The 19,676-nt window shown below is 43.3% G+C and overlaps 1 protein-coding gene across 1 annotated transcript in view; it reads right to left on the reverse strand.

Annotated features, from left to right (window-relative positions):
* SEC24A (SEC24 homolog A, COPII component) overlaps nucleotides 1–19,676 on the reverse strand; it is a 63,197-nt gene that overhangs the window by 32,829 nt on the left and 10,692 nt on the right. Inside the window, exons 2-4 of the mRNA XM_075601146.1 lie at nucleotides 18,261–18,782; nucleotides 10,448–10,612; nucleotides 1,839–1,916 (exon numbers count right to left, since the gene is read on the reverse strand). Of these exons, the coding sequence (XP_075457261.1) occupies nucleotides 1,839–1,916; nucleotides 10,448–10,612; nucleotides 18,261–18,782 (765 nt within the window). The remainder of the gene's footprint in view (nucleotides 1–1,838; nucleotides 1,917–10,447; nucleotides 10,613–18,260; nucleotides 18,783–19,676) is intronic.

Below are 19,676 nucleotides of genomic sequence, written 5' to 3' on the forward strand. Positions count from 1 at the left end.
TTAGATTTTGCAAAGGCTTTTGCTATGGTTCCACACAAGAGGTTCGTGTACAAAATAAAGTATATTGGACTCCATAAAAAAAATATGCACCTGGATTGAAAATTGGTTGAAGGATAGACAACAGAGGGTTGTCATAAATGAAACTTTTTCAGGTTGGGCTAAGGTTGTGAGTGGAGTAGCTATGGGATCGGTACCAGGACCTCTGCTTTTTAACCTGTTTATTAATGACCTTGAGGTTGGCATCGAGAGCAAAGTCTCCATCTTTGCTGATGATACTAAATTGTGTAAGGTAGTTTGAATCAGCAGTATGTAATTTCTCTCCAGAAGGACCTGGAGAGACTGGGACAGGTAAATGGCAGATGAGGTTTAATACAGATAAATGTAAGGTTGTGCATTTGGGAAGCAAGAATAAACTGGCAATTTACAAAGTGAATGGGGATACATTGGGGGAATCCTTAATGGAGAAGGATTTAGGAGTACGTGTAGACAGCAGGCTTAGCAATAGTGCCCAAACGTCATGCAGTAGCTGCAAAGGCAAACAAGATCTTATCTTGCATTAAATGGGCAATGGATGGAAGGGAAGTTAACATAACTATGCCCCTTCACAAAGCATTAGTAAGACCACACCTTGAATATGGTGTACAATTTTGGGCACCACTCCTTAGAAAAGACATTATGAGAGTACAGAGAAGAGCCACCAAATTAATAAAGGGGATGGACAATCTAACTTATGGTAGCTAAAATTAGATTTACATTAGAATAGAGGCGTCTAAGAGGGGATATGATAACTATATACAAATATATTCGGGGACAGTACAAGCAGCTTTCAAAAGAACTATTCATCCCACAGGCAGTACAAAGGACTCGGGGCCATCCCTTTAGGTTATAGGAAAGGAAATTTTACCAGCAACAAAGGAAAGGGTTCTTTACAGCAAGGGCAGTTAAAATGTGGAATTCATTACCCATGGAGACTGTGATGGCAGATACAATAGATTTGTTAAGAAAAAGGTTGGACATCTTTTTAAAAAGGCAAGGTATACAGGGATATACCAAATAAGTAAACATGGGAAGGATGTTGATCCAGGGAGTAATCTGATGCCAATTCTTGGAGTCAGGAAGGAATTTATTTTTCCCCTTATGAGACATCATTGGATGATATGACACTGGATCAATAAGTAAGTATATATACAGTATAGGATAAAGTATCTGTTGTCTAAATTTAGCATAGGTTGGACGTGTGTCTTTTTTCAACCTCATCATGCAACGATGTAACTATGTAACTAGCAGGCAGATTAAAAAATCCATAATCCGTTTCCCCAAGATTAGATTAGAGGTTGTAAGACCTGCATCTAAACCAGGGGTGCGTATACTTTGTGCGCTGTGCGCCCCTTGCCTGCCAACCAATGAGCTCGTGCCCCCCCTCCCTTACCTAAAATCACCACCCGCGGGTCATTTGATGCGCATTACCATGGAGACGCATCACGTCACATGACACCGCATAGCTGAAGAAAAGGTAGGAGACACTGCAGAGGCCTCGTACGATCCCCGGCACTTGCCGTAGGGAAGAGCGCGGGTCCTCTACAACCGCTGCAAAACCACTTTGCACACCCCTGATCTAAACCATTTGATTGTAAATTTAAAAAAAAATAAAGAAAGAAAATAAAAGGGAGTTAAAATACTTCTACTTTATCAAGTTGCTAAAAGTACGCTCTCTGTGCTGGGTTAGCAACAGATGTAAACCCCACCAGCCCGAGGAAGCAACACAATGCCTTACAAAGCAATGTGCTGCAGGGCTTTAGGGCACTGAAGGGGTTACAAGAATGTAAAATAAATCTCACCCATGTATCCGCCACCTTCTATTGTATCGTAGCTGTTCTGCACGGATCCACTGTCACTGGTTGCTGGGGCAGAGATACCTGATAAAAATAAAAAAAAAAACAGTTCTCAAAAATCTGGAATACCCCACATCCCCCACCCCCCAAAAGAGAAAAGGCACAGCATGTGTCTGAAGCTGGGTTACTTTCATTCATCTCATTGGTTTGTATCCCATTCGGTGTAATACAACATAGAAGCAATATTTAAAAGTTTGTTAAACATCTGGTGGATTAACAGGCTGAAGTCAGGTACAGCCGAGATTCCTGTAGATTAGGAGTGGCCAACTCCAGTCCTCAAAGACCACCAACAGGTCAGGTTTATCATATGTGCAAGGAAAAAGGGAGTGGACTGGGCGCTTCTAAAGTGATATAGATTAACAGTGTATTCCTAGTGGAATACAAAGTGAATGAACTTCAAATGTGTGAAACAAAATCCTTCACCAACCCAATAATGAAAGATAAAAAGGTGTATACAAAGGGAAGTTGAGCTGCTCAACACCCTCAGATGGGACCGTTCTAGGTCCCAATGGTAACAATTTCTTTTCTTCTTGTGTTTGAGGAGCGCAGAATATTTCCAGTGATATATGAAATATAAAAAAAGAGCAAAGATAGTGGATGGTATATAATAGTGATGAATTGGTCTTGAGGTCTAATAAGGTTGCACTCACAAAACTTCCTGATATAGGTATGTCAGAGATTCTTCTCTCTGACTGGAGCCCTTTAGCAGATGAATGGTAAAATCACAGGATACCCCTCAGTATATATGATTCGTGATCGCCGATATGCAATAGGAGAAAAATACCACAATAGTGTATACTATTTCACCAAATTGTACTTTTAATACAAAGTAGAATTGGCACACTCAAATTTTCCAATAAAACTTTCATGGGAGAAAACCGCGTCACTTCCGGGTACGCCACCGGTTCTCACAGAACTAGCTCTGACAATGCGTTTCACTCTATGCTTCTTCAGGAGTCATAACTACTTTGTACCGTCGTCCGGAAGTGACGCATGCGGAAGGAAAGGCTGAGACGAGAGTGAGACGCATCGCAGAATCTACCGGTCAATTACTCCATCCCGTCGGCGGTTTTCTCCCATGAAAGCTTTATTGGAAAATTTGAGTGTGCCAATTCTACTTTGTACTTTTAATATAATTTGGTGAAATAGTATACACTATTGTGGTATTTCTCTCCTATTGCATATCGGCGATCACGAATCATATATACTGAGGGGTATCCTGTGATTTTACCATTCATCTGCTAAAGGGCTCCAGTCAGAGAGAAGAATCTCTGACATACCTATATCAGGAAGTTTTGTGAGTGCAACCTTATTAGACCTCAAGACCAATTCATCACTATTATATACCATCCACTATTTTTGCTTTTTTTTATATTTCATATATCACTGGAATTATTCAGTTCTCCTCCTGAAACACAGGTTGATCATATAACTGCTTAAACACAGGTTACAGTCCAAATGTCTGTGCTGACGCAGGGATATCCTGAAAACCTGACCTGTTGGTGGCCCTTGAGGACTGGAGTTCGGCACCCCTGCTGTGGAGCCGACACTACGATATTGAATTCCAATTGGAAAATGTAACCCCGGTAATTCCACGGCTTCACAGGGCTCATGTCTAACCTATAAAACACAATTGCATCATCTGCTGCAAAGAACAAGAGAAAACAACAAGACAACATGAACATACATCCTTCTGCTGAATGCTGCAATATATACAGTCCTGGCACTTCATTACACCTAGATTGACCTCAGTAATCTTACTACGGCACCTATGGAAAATGCAGCGAACCCACTTCCCAGTGCTATAGGAAGCACTTTACCCCAAAATCAAATGAATGGGACTAAAATGTACCCAAGCCCAGGGATGCCACTTCACAGTATATTATGGGCCAGATTTAGTACAACTGGCCCTAGTCCTAAAAATCCCTTTATTGGGCCAAAATTCGAATAAAAAAAACAAAAAAAAACCGGAACGTCACAGAACAGTAAACGCCTACATCCTTACTTCGACTAGTTAAGGTGTCACCAACACATGAGGGGAGGAAATAGGCAGTTTCTCCAGAGCTGATCATTTACATTTTTAGTTAGTGGTCATCTTCCATGGGTTTTTTTTTTTTTTTTTGACTGACACACAATTTATGCAAATTTCCTTCCAAAAGTGTTTGAGCTAACAAGGTCAGATTTAGAGACATATCCAGAAGATTGGGGATGCAGAGCTGTGCGAGCTACTCTTACAGGTGCTCTGGTACAACACAATTATAAGCGCCTTCTGCAAGTTTGTAGGAATTTAATTATAGCCACAGCATTGGGTTACTGCTCTGAGGGATGTCATTCTCCAGAGGAGGAGGGTAATATCAGCACAGCAAGGAGCAGTCTAACAAAACCTATTTATACCGAGCTGCCAAAACCGCTTCTCAACCAAAGAAAATACTAGCTACTCCTAGCATGTCACAGTTTAAGTTTAACCGATGTGCACATTTGAGGCTTTACTGTGAAACTCACAACATATTAAGAATTGTATAAGGCACTGCTTTTGTGCGCAGTTTAATACCCAACAGTGGAATGGTTGCAATATAATTCAGGTGAACGTCGTCGTTCTGTCATCTTTATCTAGGAATCAAAAAGGAACTCAATATTGCTATTATGCAATCACCACGGTCCCAGATATGAACCAAATCATGCCGCTACTGCAGTAAAGAACATGATTGTGTTTGAAATGCACACAAAGTTAGTAGCCAGAAGTTTTGTGGCGCGAGGTATGCGACAAAACACCTCACCTTCCCCGTCCACAGACCGACACTTTCAATAGCAGAAAAGGAGAGAATGAGGGGAAGGCTTCGTTCATGAGCACCTCCCCTCCATGGCTCTGTGGTCCCATCGTCAGCACCGCACTGCTGACTGACCTGTCAGTAACCAGCAAGTACGTTCCCGCTAGAGAGACACATACACGAATTTATCTATAGTACAAGTTACAAATCTAGATGAACCCTTTCGAAGCAAAAATATTCAGATTAACACAGGCCCAGAATAAATCTTCCCTGAAAGGCTTTTTTTTCTTTGTGAAGGAGCCGATGTATTTATGGAACATGGTACACTTCCAGCCTCCACCAACCACATCCAGCCTCCACCAACCACATTAAGAATAGTCCTTCAGCAGCAAATCACTGCAGAAAAATCACAGTATAACAATACCTGGCAGTTGTGTGCTCACACTCTTCGGTATACGGCTCTATATATTCCTTGCAGGGTTAGCACGTTCGTCCCTTGTACAAATATATTTTTCACCTTCTTAAACGTGGAGACGGAGAAACCATCAGGTTGGAGGTATAAAAAGCAGTGCCGAGGCAGAGCTCTGGGTATAGTGTAATCCTCAGGGAGAGTATGGAGGCGCGGACTTCTAAGGAAGGGACCTGGGGATTTTGATCTGCTGGGGGTAAGGTTTGATTTGTAACAAAATGATCTGCCAAAAGCATTGAAAAGGAAAAAACAATGTGCTTCAGCTCCGCTGCATCTAGATCAGGGGTAGACAACTCCAATGCTCTAGGGGCACCAACAGATCAGGCTTTCAGGATATCACTGCTTCAGCACAGGGACAGTCAAAGACTGAGCAACCTGTGCTAAAGCAGGGATATCCTGAAAACCTTACTTGTTGGTAACTCTTGGACTGGAGTTGGCTACACCTGATCTAGACAAATATATTAAATCAAAAAAGCAGACTTTACTGTGCATATCTATTTTGGTCTTTAGTAACTATGCTTTTTATTACGGAGCGTTATAAACAGCAAAAAACCTGAAGCTTCTTTGTTTAAGGCAGAGATTAAATAAATATTTATCTGCATCATACCTTTGCTACAGGACTTCAGAACTAATCAGCAGCATATCTTGAGCTCCAGACGGGACTTGGTTAGACCTTTTGTTGGTCTTTAAAGGGAAGTACTGCATTTTGTATGTAGGAATGGGCCAGAAGAAAGGGCTCATTGCCCTGAAAGGTATACGCACTTTCTAAAGAAAGCCTACCTCACCATACCTCTAACATCCAAATCCCCTCCCCCTTCAACCCCATTGGGACCAGCTGTGTGGCTGGACCAATGTCCACCCTAACAAGCCCCCCCCCCCCCCTCAGCTTCCCCCAAACCTTACTGGCTTCAACAGAGACTGGGCCATATTCTAGCCACACCTTATCCTACAATGAGCAACCACCTTACCTTCTTGTTCCAACATTGTCCCTTGTTCCCTCTAGATTGTAAGCTCACAGTCAGGGCCCTCATTACCTCTTTGTGCGTGTTTGTCCTCACCTGAACGTAACCGTTTATGTTTTTGAAATATACATAACACTGTATCCCATTGCACCATGCTGTAGAACCTGTTGGCGCATCACAAACCAACTATTATTAATAGCTGGCTCTCCTCTCCTGAACTGTCCTCCAAAATGGAGTGCCAGGCGAGAAGTGGAGGACACGAGCGATATGCGCACACACCTCTCCTCTGATCTCCACTGGGACAGTATTCCATGCAGCCAGCATGTAACCCCGTAGCTTTAGAGCATGACCGCTCATCCAGTTTTCTCCCTTCTCTACCCGGTTGATGACCTAGTATGTAAAAGTTAAATTGCATACCCCCCGTCTTTTGTTCTCAGCTTTTCATGCATTGTCCTTTTATAGCAGGAATTTCTTCATAAGCCGGAGTTTAACTCCATGTTAGTGGTGTTACATGAAGTACACATACTGTAGATGCATACACGTATGCCCCCAGTGGATAGAAGGAGTTGGCCTGCTCTGCATATCACATTGTCAAGTGTATTGAAGAAAGGACCAAGAGCATAGAACATGACATCACAGAAAGATTATCTGGAGATATAGATGGGCAGGGAGGAACACAACAGAGAGGACCTCTCCGGTTGCAGAGCCTTACAGTCTGGCAGGAGTGATACATAATCAGAAGAAGTGAGCCCATGTAAGCTGGGCTTCGAAGCGGTGAGCAAACAAAGTGAGAACGCACCTCGGAGATCACCCCGACAACGCATACGTTTCCTTTCAAAGTACACCGCTAATACCATCCATTGTGAAGCATCAGGTCTGCAACTGGTCGACACTGTGGGATATTTGTGCAGTGAGATCTAATACATTATATGACAAAGTATTTTTCATGGCCCCCTGTATGCAATAAAAGGAGGGGGAAAAAAAATCGCAGAGCACTGATGGATTTTCTAATTCTGATTTATTAAAGCCAAAAACAAGCAACGTTTCGACCTAGTGGTAGTCGATTTCTCAAGTGATATTGTGGCTATCGTCTTCTCACATGGAGCACCGGTAATTGTACCAACCACTTTTTTCTGTTTATAGAGGTGTGCAGCATGTACCTTTGGTTTTCATTGTTACTCCCATGTAAAGTACTGTTATTCATAAGATACGTGTCCCGCTGCGTTGTCTGACCCCAGCCCGGTTCTTTGCAGGCTGAATATTCTCACCCAGGCACAGGGGAGGTGGACTCTGGCCACCCTGCCCTAGTATATACATTATACATATAGGGAAATAAAGAGGGGTCACATTGATATCTTGCTAGCTGGGCATGTCCTGCTCTTTAATTATTTGTGTCAAAATGCATGTTTTTCTTCATCTGTTATGAGGTTACCATGGCAACCTTTATACTGCACTGGGTTCGGAGGAGAACGCCATTTTAACCTCCTGAATACTTAATAAATTAAACGCTTGTATCTCCTGAAAGCAGCATCAGGTTTTCAAAATAAAATTGACGACCAGCACAAATTGCTGCATCAAAGTCCCCTTAAGAAAAAAAAAAAAACAACTCGACTTTGAATAATCAAAAACGTTGAATATTTGCGTAAAGGAAATCCGTCACTGGTTTACACATACTTTGTAGGCCAATTGTGACTGCCTCTTTAAGAGTCCACAATCTCTGGAACAGTCTTTCACCGCTCTGCTCAAATAGAACGTTCTCCGTTTGTGAAGAAACTGGCACAGCTCAGTCACGTTAAGCAAATAGGTCGGCATGATTACCACCAACGCCAGCGATATAAAAGTTAAATGGGATGAGGGAAGGATTTGAAGAAAATGTAACGCTAGGAACAGATCACAACACGAGATCATTTAATAATGGCTTCATTTTCACGTGAGTATTTGTTGTAGTTCATGATAAAATACCCACGGGTGTGTTTGCAGATCTTCCGCAGCAGAGTGGCAAACCTGCTACATACACACCTATTACATAAGGGCATACAGCGTTTCAGCTGCAGGCACAAATTCTTGTTAGGCGCAGGGGGTGGCCGACAATATAAAATACTTAAGAGACCGTGAGGCTGCGTCCATAGTAGAACGCGCTAGCTTGCGCAGCGCACGCTCGTCTGCTGCAGGAGATTTCCTGTTCAGCAGGTACAGGCGACAGGGAGGTGTAGCAGTGACGTCACAGAGCTGGTTCGCCCTCATTGGGCAAACCGCTCATGTGACCCAGCCGTCGCGCGGTAAAGACAAGACTTGTTTGTAGCACGAAGCGCCGGTCTCCCTGTAGTGCATGTACACACGCGTCCTAGTGTTTGTTTCGGCGCGAGTAATGTCTAGAGCTACCCCCCCCCATTGAGATTTTTGTATTTAAAGATTAAATAGTAAAAGGTTTTATTGTTAGTTAGTTTATGCAATTCCTTCATCTACACAGCTTTAGATGAATGACATATACTGCACATTGCATGATAAACATATCTACTGTATTGCTCACACATACCAGTGAAAGCTGCCTACATTCTTAAGGACTCATCGTGTGATGTACTGTAAGTGGAATGTTCTTTACATGTCAAAAAAGTTTCATCTGTGACATCCAACACCATTAAACAAGTGGCTTCTGCTTACAGCCCATAAAGTGCAATTTCAAACTGACATACTGCATGACACAAATAAAGGCCCGACGTGATGTCACTAACCACCGCCAACAGGATGTTACGGGAAATAATTGTAAACCGATTTTAAATCATACTCATACTGCATAATAAATCTTCCTGTGACACTGTGCTTTGTAAATGTAATAGTAATAATACCCAAAACATTTACAATTATACACGTCCGTATTTAAACATGCCCTACTCAGTAGCACATTTCGGACGTCTTTGTATGGCAGCTTTGAAATGAGAAACAGTGAAACATAACAGTGTTATGCTACAGGTAGGAGAGAGGCGGAGCCGAGAGACACTATAAAAATACACCTTGTTATCCAATGCCAGGACACTAACGCAGTATATTATTTCCAGAAATTACTACCTCTGTTTTTCCTCCAGTGCCCTATTGCTACACGTCACAAACCATCATGAGCAGTGGCAGATTTCCCCTTATGCCTGGGCCTAAGGCGGCAGAATTTGGAGACGGCATGCCGGCTTGCCGCACCGAGCATGCGCCGGAAACGTGACATCACACAGCATCATGGTAACGGGATGGCGTGGCACTAGAACAGGAGGGCGGCATCAGGCATGTGCCTACGGGCGCCATTTTTTTTAAAAATCCGCCACTGATCATGAATATTAAAAGAAGCAATCCAAGCAATATCCTACGTGCGTTTTTAAATAAATCAGTTCTGTAGTATTAGATACCTTTTTATTTTTTATTTTAAAATTCAACTTGTAATGCCATTTATAATGTGTTTTAATATACTGAGCATCCTTTGGCTTTCTACATCAGGCTTTATCCCACCTCCCCAGCAGTGCAAGGTCTTTGTAACACTTTCCTGTTTGTGATCATTTGCTGTCAATATTCCCCGCAGTTTGTGCTGCAAACTGTATGCAACAATAGATAATGTTACTTTAGTAATATCAGAATACATCGTAGCTGCTGAGTTACACCGACTGAAGGATCGAATCGAAACTGAAAGGCAGCCATTTAATGAACCCTGGGAAACAGGATTTTGCTGATCGATCACAGAATAACAAATGGATCGGCAGCTTGAGTAATTAGTTTTCAATAAAGATAATTAAATGCTGCATATATTTAAAAATAAAAATAAGGCGTTTTGATTGCTTCTTTAATAGCAAGGTATACAGAATTATACATACACGGTATAACATAAGGGTAAGAGCAACGGAGATAAAAGCAAGTAGGATGCTTATGGAATCCAGACAAGACGTCTTCAAAATCCAAGTAGTATCTTTAAAGACATGCAGAGATAGCAGGAGCAAATGTAAGTGGCTGAGGAATATTAGAGGGAGGAAGTGCATTTGAAGAGTGTGGTGCAATGTGTATTTCCAGCCTTCTAAAACGCTTCAATTACAAGACATCTAAAAGTGTTTTGTTTGGTGTCCGACTACACACAGCCAAATGGGATTTCTGAGGCAGAGACCAGATTAAGCAGAGGTAGCAGTGGGTGTTGTAAATGGATATCTGATATTTCTATAAGGAGCTTCCCCACGTGTGTGCAATTAGGTAATAAATACAAGAAGTGATGGGCAATGTGCAGAGCTGCGTAATACTTGTGGCAGCCCCGTAGCATACAGTTTGGAATCCGTACAAAACATAATCGCCATCAGAGCACATCACAGAGCTGTTTAATCAATGCCTTACCATCATGTTTGGGAGGAGCATTGAGCATTGGTGGTAGCGATCCAGTACTTCTCGGTGGGCCGGGAGGCGGTGCAGAAGGTCTAATTAATGAAGGCGATGAGGTGGGAGGAGGTCCCAAAGGTGGCCGGCCAGGCTGAGACAGATGCATGGGTAGTGGAGCAGGACCTACAGGAAAAAAAAAAAGTCAGTTAAGGAATCACAAGCACACAGCATTTGCAAAGCAAATGAGGTCTGAGTCAAACGCACACTAGACTGTTCAATATTTTCTCTTCGAGTGGAATTACAGGCCCATTCAGCATCAGAGGTTAAAACAAGTGGTTAAAGGCAGACTACACCCTTTTAATCATGCAACGTAAGTGTTGGAAAACGTACATGATTACTTCTGAAACACGAAAGGAAAAAAACAAAAGATGAATGGGATATCCATATTTTTATTTAATGTGTGTGTCACCGGAAGGTTGAAGTGCATGAAGGTTCATTGCTAATCTCTGTGGTCTGTTTCTTCTGAAAAAGCACAAGCCTGTCCCCTTTTCCTTGGTTTCTCATGGAGGGAGACAAAACTGTATGGTTCCAGATATTGCTATTGTTCTTGTGGGAGCCTAAGTCCACTACATTACAGCGTTCGTGTACTTTGATATAGGCTGGGATTCATCAAACCGAGATACTGGAATCACACGCCGAATAGGTGGTAAATGCCATTGACTTGAATTTGCCCCATAATGTGAAGCTAGTATCCTAGCCAGTGTTGCACCAATTATTGCATGTAGGTTACTAGCTTTACTTATGTTTCATAAAACAATTCACGAAAGTTACATTTTGGAAACCATTTCAGAACTAATTTTTCTCCCGTTTGCAGAAAACTAGCCCAGAATTCCTAATTCGCTCCCCTCAGTGCCTGACATCTGGGAGTTGGCCTTTTTGGATTAAGCACTTCGCAATCAATCTTTTTCTGGAGGGGGGTGGTCTCAGACCGTGTCCCCAACAGGGCAACTGCAGAGACTGTCAATCACAGCCAAGATCAATGCGAACATTCACACAAGTTCTGAAATCTCACCTTTAATTATTAATCAAAAGCAGAGAGCAGTAAAACGCTTCTAGTAAACATTGCTTTTCTATTTTGCGCTATATGGAAATCTTCCACGGTAGTTGGCTGTGCTATTTACATTTAAATGACTTGAGCAACAAAATGTGTGTCTCTAATGCACACAAAATTGCATATATCCCCACTGTTAAATGATGACATATTGCAGGATGGGGTTAATTTATGCTGTACTGCACAATTGGCAAACAGACTGCTGCCACTTTGTGCTATGTGACTGTGTACCTTTACCTGATGCCTGTGGTCGATAAAAACCCATCTTGCTGGGGGAATACAGGTCAAAGTCCACTACCAACATCAGAGCTCTGCAACGTCACTTTAAAAACAGCAGTTCGATAAATAGACTGATAGAAAAGTGGCCAATCAAGCAGTTCTGAGGCCACCTGAAAGCCAACATTCCAACACTAAAGAATAAGCCACGCAGAGCGGTTCACGCTACAGCAGCCCAGATGCTCCTGGGACAAACTATTACAAGGAAAAGGTTACGATAAGCACTCATCTTGATTAAAGGTGAAACGTCTGATGATCATCACTTCATGACCTGACAATACCAAGATTAACATATTTGATCGTAGGTTTTATGCGAAGAGCAGAAATCTAAGTATTGTGATTGAAAGATTTAGGTCCTTGCTCCATTAAATGAGAAGCAGACAATTGCTTTGCAATCAACCAAAAAACTGCCACAGAAGTCAATGGCAGCTTTTGACCAAATAACAATTCTAAGCCTTTGTATAAAAAAAATGTTTTGAGATGTATCTTTCAGATGTACAGCGAAGCCATTTGGTCTGAAAAGGTCTTGTACAACGCCATACATGATATGTAAGGCCGCGTTTATAGTGGCGGCGACCCAACCGATGGCGAAAGTTGCACTTCAAAGGGGAGGGCAGAGTGCAATAGGCGCTCTGTGATTGGTTTAGAGACAGTCACATGTGGCGACTGTCTCTCCAAAAATCAAACACTGGCTTCCAAATTTTTGGTCTCTACATCGCCACCGCGCCTACTATAAGAGCATGCGACTGATTCAATGTATTTGTTTTAGCGTGACATCGTCGCTAGGCACTATAAGCGCAGCCTAAGAAAGAAAGATGCATCTTGCTACCAGTCAGTCAGTTTCAGAACTACAGTTCAACCCCGTTATAGCGCGATCCGCTATCCGGAAATGCATCTGCTGAATGCCCGGATGAAGGAACAGACTCCTCATCGATCAGCGGTGTTGATATAGTATTGAACCACAAACTTCTGGAAACTGGCTTCACCAAGGAGTCTAACAAACAGTATTCTGAGCATGGTTCCCGATTTAAAAACCATCTCCATTTCGCCGCTCGAGGACTTACCGGCATCAAGATATCTCTCCTCTCCCTGCTTCATAGGGCTGTGTCCACATGCGTGGCACGGAGGTGGTTTTTATTTTTTTAAACATTCAATGCTCTATTGCTAACGGACGGACACACACCTACACCATGTGGGAATTGAACATTAATACATTTTATATAATACACATGCAGGAATCGAACTCAGGACCTATACTGGTATCATTCTCTGCCGATACATCACAGGCTTGGTGTGACAAAACTGACACTACAAATATACTTAACCTCTACAGCACATTGCAATGGACTGCACTGTGTACTATGTATATGTTCACAGCCCTATGAAGCAGGGAGAGGAGAGAGCTGACAGCTGGAGAGAGATGTAGATGCTGGCAAGTCCTTGAGCAGCGAAATTTTAACGCGATCCCAGTTATAAACGGGGTTCAGCTGTATATAGTGTTGGTTTTAGTGTCCCCAAGTACTGGATAATTATACAATGAATGCAATATATTGCAAGCTTTGTCTCGTCCCCCCCCCCCCCCCCCTCAATTGACTGTAGGCACCCGAACAATGAAGATTGTATTACAACCGAGTTGTTTAGCTACACTCCGTAGGTTGCATTCAATAACCTACTACAGCAGGCAATAACTAGCATTCATTTCCTTAGTAAAATTCTTGCCGTCTGTATTCTACAGTTTATAAAAACAAGCATTCGATTCAGCACCAGTGACCTCTGCAATGTGTGGTTAGATATATGCAAACTATTTGCCTCAGGGCTCTGTTCTGGGACCTCTCCTTTTCCTCTCCACACACTATCACTTGGTAACCTCATCAACTCTTGGCATTAGGCATTACCTACACGCAGATCTACCCCTACCCTCAAACCTGCAATCCGGTCCCAAGTCTTGGATTGCCTCCTGGATGGCAATATTCCCTTTTCCCATCACATTAAACCAGTATTTTTCAACCAGGGTTCCTAGCAAACCATGGGTTCCCCGGGTATACCTAAAGGGGTTCCTGCAATTTTCTGACCATTTGAAGATTGTATCAAAAACGGGAGAATTTACAAGGCATCTGATCTCAGAGTTGCTATTTGAGATGGTTGGGGCGTGCTCAGAATTTCACATTTGGTTCCTTAACCAAAAAAATAAATAAAAATATATATTTTTTTTTTAAAAAAGGAGTTGGAAAGCACTGCAGTAAACGGTATTACCATCTACGCTGTCGCCAAAACAGTTCGTCTAGGAGCAACATTTAATTCCTCTCTCAATTCACATTCAAGGCATGACTAAAATGTGTCATTTCTTCATATGTAATATTGCTAAGATCCGCCCTTTCCTCTGTCAATCGAATGTTAAACTCTATGTTAAACTCTAAAGCAGGACCTTACCCTCTCTCGTCTGGATTTTTGCTAAATATTGCAAACAGGCCTCCCTACCTAACAACTTTCTCCTATGTAATCTAGCCAAAATTCTGCTGCCGATTTCACTTCTCACAAAACGGTCTCTGGCCATCTCCTCCTAAATCCCTCTCCTGGCTTCCCATCAAATATTGGATCACCTTCTTACCTTTAAGGCCGCGCGTATAGCGCCCGCGACATCACCCATCGCCGCTAGTGACAGTTATACTGTATTTCGCTTTGTGGCGGCGGCGCGGGCTTCCGGGCATTTGATTTGTTCAGGGACTGTCACATGAGGCGACAGCCCTTGAAAAAGCAAATATTCCCGGCTTCCAAAGTCCGTGACGCCGCATTGCCGCCGTCGCGCTTACTATAAGCGCACGCGGTGGCGGCAACAAATTTGTTTTTGGGAGACGTCACCGTCACTATACACACGGCCTAAGGCTTTCCACTCATCTGCCTAGATAACAGCTTCGATCTCTCGTTATGCTCCTGGTAGTCCTACTGCACTCTACCCATAACTGTCTCTTCCTCCACCCCTTTCACCTCTACTGCTCCCTCGCCTTAAACCAGTTTGTCTCACCTTTCCCTCACCTGTGAAACCCCCCCCTCACACAATCCGTACACGCCAAATACCCTCTCTCCCCACCTTCAAAAGCTGCAGTTCAAGCAATATCCTACGTGTGTTTTTTTAATAAAATCAGTTCTGTACTATGATAAAATACTTGTAGCATTTAATAAAAAATAAACAATTTTTAAAGATATTTTTAATGTATTCTGATGTAACAATTATTTGTTTCTATAGCAACCATTTAAAAAGTCACATCCCCCTTCCTCTTCTGAAGCAGGCACTGGCACAGCCTTTTTGAGCCCTGCCCCCGCTCTAGCAGTGCACCAATTGTATCTAGTGACTGCCTGGTCACACAATCTTCCCCACAGAACTTTGCATCTCAGGTCCTCTTCGGCAGCAGTTAGTGATTTTTTTAGGCTTGTTATATAGTACGTGCTGCTGAGAATGCGGGTGCGCGCCCGGCGTTGCGTATGCACGTGGCGTGCACGTTTAGTTGCTATAGCGCAAGCTGTGATGCGCGCAGTTAGGGGGTCACAACGTTGGGCTGCGCTGTGATTGTATTTTCGCGCTGCTACCACGCCGCAAGCCAATTTTCTTGTATTTTCTCTGGTCTGCCGCACCACCGCTCACGGCCTTGCAGGCTTCCCAAGTATACAAAACGCCTGGCTAAACAGCCAATTATAATTGACGCGCGCACACACTATATTACAGCCCTAATGAACACCCGACACGAATCTTCGCCGATCGGCAACTTATCTAATCACTTGTCAGTGTGCAGATTGTAACGATGCACATATTGAATGGAAGATTTTTTATTTTTTATTTTTTTTAAACGGCAGCTTGAACTGCAGTTTTACGTCAAACCTTAAAACTCACCTCTTAAATGAAGCATTTCACTAGGCTAGACTGTGATGGCTATCGTCCCTCACCCACACTCCCCCAACCATTGTGGCCATTGATGTAACTTATTCCTACGCCTGCGCTCTCTGTAAGTCTCCCAACATACCACATAGGAAATCCCTGCCCCAGAGAGCTTACAATCTATCGTCTGTTTTTGTTTGTTGCACTAAATGTCTTAGAATTCCCTGTATTGTCACTTCTGTAAAGCGCCAAATACACTATGGGGGCTATACAAATAAAAACCTACCAAAAATAGATTGTAAGCTCATGTGGGCATGGACCATCTGTATAATTCCTGTGTGCTGCGTACCACGCACTAGACTAAGGCCGCGCTTATACAGTAGTGCCGGCGACGTCACACTGCGGTCCCTGGAAAAATCAAATTGAAGCGATATCCAATGATCATGACCAAGCCGTCGTGTCGCTCCTACTATAAAGCGCACGCGACGGCGTCAATACATTTGTTTTGCAGCGACGTCGCGTTCCTGGCACTATAAGCGCGGCCCAACTGGGAAGCACGGAGTTCCATTGGGAGAAAAGCGATATATTACATTTAAAAAGTTATTGTACACACAGAGTTCCCTGGTTCATTAGATACATGCATGTCCAGGGACCAGCGACCAGCGACCACACCAGGTTTTAGTAATAAACCAATGCACTCGCACACAGGTCTATGCGTATAGGCAGTTGGGTGGTTGCCTCAGAAACCTGGTCTGGTTCAGGGTTCAGGGGGAGAGGTTTGCGAACCACTGAGCTAGATAATGTTGTAGCTGTATTGATCCAATTAAATATATAGATGGAAATGTAACAACACCTCTGTTCTTGGTGATCCCTTTTGAAAACATTAACACAATTTTAAATGGAGAAGCTTTTGAAGGCCAATAGATTCCCTCCACTAGGTATACTCAGTGTTTGACAAAACGTCTGAAGCATTAATCTGTTTTGCTTGTACGCGTTTTCCCATAACGTATGGGCATATAGTATCTCCGACATGATAAAGGGAGAAAATGGTTGCAAATGTAAAAATCTTGTTAGTCCATTAACCTCTATATTGCCAGAAAGCCAACATATGACAATGCCATGCACTGCAGACATTAAAAAGACAGAGTGAGCCAGAAATATTAATACATTTTCATCCATAAAAGCTATTCTTGAAAATTCCATCACAGATGCATCTGCAAAACTCCTAACAATCTACTGCAGAAGATTAAAAACAAAAAAAAACACCCACAGAAATTAAAGTAATTTTGCTGAAGGGAAAAAAAATAAGTTTATATATGTATCTTCGGTAATAATTCAAATGACACGAAACGTGTAAAATCGAATAGTTGAATTGATCACCCTAAGGAAGTATTTAAGCAGTTCCCAGACATTACATGGATTATAGGAGAAATCACTTCAGAACTGGAACGGGTAAAGTGGGTGAAGGGGATATTCAAGAGCTTCGCTGCACTATTCTTGGTTCTGGGGACCCCTCAGATCTGGAGATCTATGTTTCGCGTAAAAATGTAACTAAATTTAAAGATGGCAGTGGGGGCAGTCAAATACAAAGGAAGCAATTTCAGGTCGTGATGACAGGCGGCTTCCTATTGGCGCCTTAGAGGGAGGCTTGAACGGTGGCCCTTTTCATTTCCAAAAAAGGGCAGAAGAAACACCAGCACACAACAGGAGACTGAGGTCTCCCTAACTAAGAACAGTGATGTTCAGCTCCGAAGCAACAGTTCAAATTCTTCTCACACTCACTCAGTCCTCCATGCCATATACAGCCTCATTTTTGCAGCCTCTGCTAACCTGCTACAAGTCATTTTTTGTTGTTTTTTTACAAAAAGGCATATATGTGAATTATACAGCGGCATGTCAGGACAGATTCATACCATGCTGGGGGGGGGGGGGGGGGGGCGGTAAGAGAGAGGGATATTTTGATCAGCGCTGCAGAACATAACTTTCAGTGTAACAATACTCTCCACTCATATGGATTTAATGGAGGATCAAGAAATGTTTGTCTGCATTACACATAATGAACCTCAAAATGCCCCAAAAGTATATACTGTACAGACATGTGTTCCTCAGAGTTTAAGGGGGGCACGTTTTGCACATTGTATCATTGTGTGAACAGCTGCACTGGTTATAAAATACAACTCTATCCCAACAGTCCTAAGGCTGCGTCCCCGCTAGCGCTGAGCGGGCGGTGCTTGTCGAGGTGAATTGTACACACACACACACACACGTCCCTGCCCGCGTATGCGCAGGCACACACGCTCACCGGCGCTCGGGTAAACAAATTTGTTTAACTTTCTTGCGCGCTCAGCTTCCCCTGCAGCGTCCCCCCCGCGAGCGCGTGCAAAAATTTTAAGGACACCTGGCTCGCATGCTTGGAGAGCTCTCCAAGCATGAGCGCGCTCAGCGCCAGCGGGGACAACGCCTTAGCCCTGTTTCCATCACAGATGTATATAGACTGAAGTTTGCCTTTGCTCTCATTGATTGCCTTCAGATCTAATAATGAAGCACGCTTTTACATTCATAAATGACTGTACCTGGACTCGTATAACTGTTCTGAAGTGGAGGGCCTCCAGGAGGAGCCACATACTGAGTAGTTGGTGGCTTTGAATTCCCTATTAACGATGGCTGTCCCAATATAGTTCCTGATGTGGAGGCCACATGATGATTCGCCAGAGGTTGAGGCTGTGCATGACTCAAGGGAGTTGGAAAATATTGCCAGTTTGACTGGGGAGGGTTTCCTCCAGGAACATTTCCACCAACAGATGCTGGCACGCCAATCGAGTTCTGAGCGGGAAGTGGCATTCTGGGAAAAGACCCTGTATGCGAAGGAGGTGCCACTGGTGTTGGTCCCATAGGTGCTCTATTAGGAACCTGCCCAGGTCCCCGATAGTTTCCCAACTGTGGAAAAGTCTGAGGACCACCATAATTATACAGTCCTGAGCCTGCATGCTGAGGAGCCTTGGCTGGCATTTGTGGAGGGTTAGAGCCGGGGAGAACAGAACTGTAGCCTTGGCCCACAGACTGTGGTGTATAAATCAGTTGGTTCTGAACTGGACCTTGAAAAGAAAAACAAAAAGAAACCATTAACATATCTATGTCATCACAGGATTAATAAGCAGGCACAAATTATGTAGTGGCAAAAATCTTAACCCTTTGCTCCCACAAGATACATTTATAGTGCAATCTGTAGATTATAATCCTAAACAGGATTACATGGGCCTAGAATGTACACTTACATGCAAATACAGTATACAGAAGGATGTAAGGAAGTCCCGCTCTACTGAAGTAAACAAGAATTGGGCCCATGAATTATATAAGTGTGTTCTCCTGACTTAGGTCCTTCTAACCACAAGACATTAATTATGAGAATGAGCGAGCATTTTGTTTCGGCTATTGTGCATTAAACCAGGGGTGCACAAGACTTTTTAGGGGAGGGGGAGGCAGCTGTTACAGAGGCCTCACGCTTCCCCAAAAGGCATTTAAATTAAATGCCGGGGAGCATGCGAGGCCTCTGTAATTTACCTTGGCTTCGGGCGACACGTCGCCATGGCAACGCACCTCAAATGACGTCGCTGGGTCACATGACGCCGGTGCCTAGGTAAGGGGGGGCGCACGAGCACTGGGGCTGAGCCGACAGGGGGGCGCAGCACAGAAAGTTTACGCACCGCTGCATTCAACTATTCAAGAGCTACCTCAACTTGAGCTTGTGATGACAGAGAAATACTTGACCAAATATCTCAAAAAAATAAAAACGCAAAATACTCAGAGTTAAGGTTCGAGTTGTGCTGCCAAGTACGTGGGGCAGCTGGTATCCTAGAAACATTCACAAATAAGTGAGATGCAGCCTGAGAATGTCCTATTACTTGTCATGATGGGCAGGATTTTCATGTTCATTGCCTACATATGGAAACTGTTCCATTGCTGAACTTGCTACTGTACATACAGAAAAG

The sequence above is a fragment of the Ascaphus truei genome, chromosome 5 (genome assembly GCF_040206685.1).
Source record: "Ascaphus truei isolate aAscTru1 chromosome 5, aAscTru1.hap1, whole genome shotgun sequence".
In the NCBI taxonomy this organism is placed as follows: domain Eukaryota; kingdom Metazoa; phylum Chordata; class Amphibia; order Anura; family Ascaphidae; genus Ascaphus; species Ascaphus truei.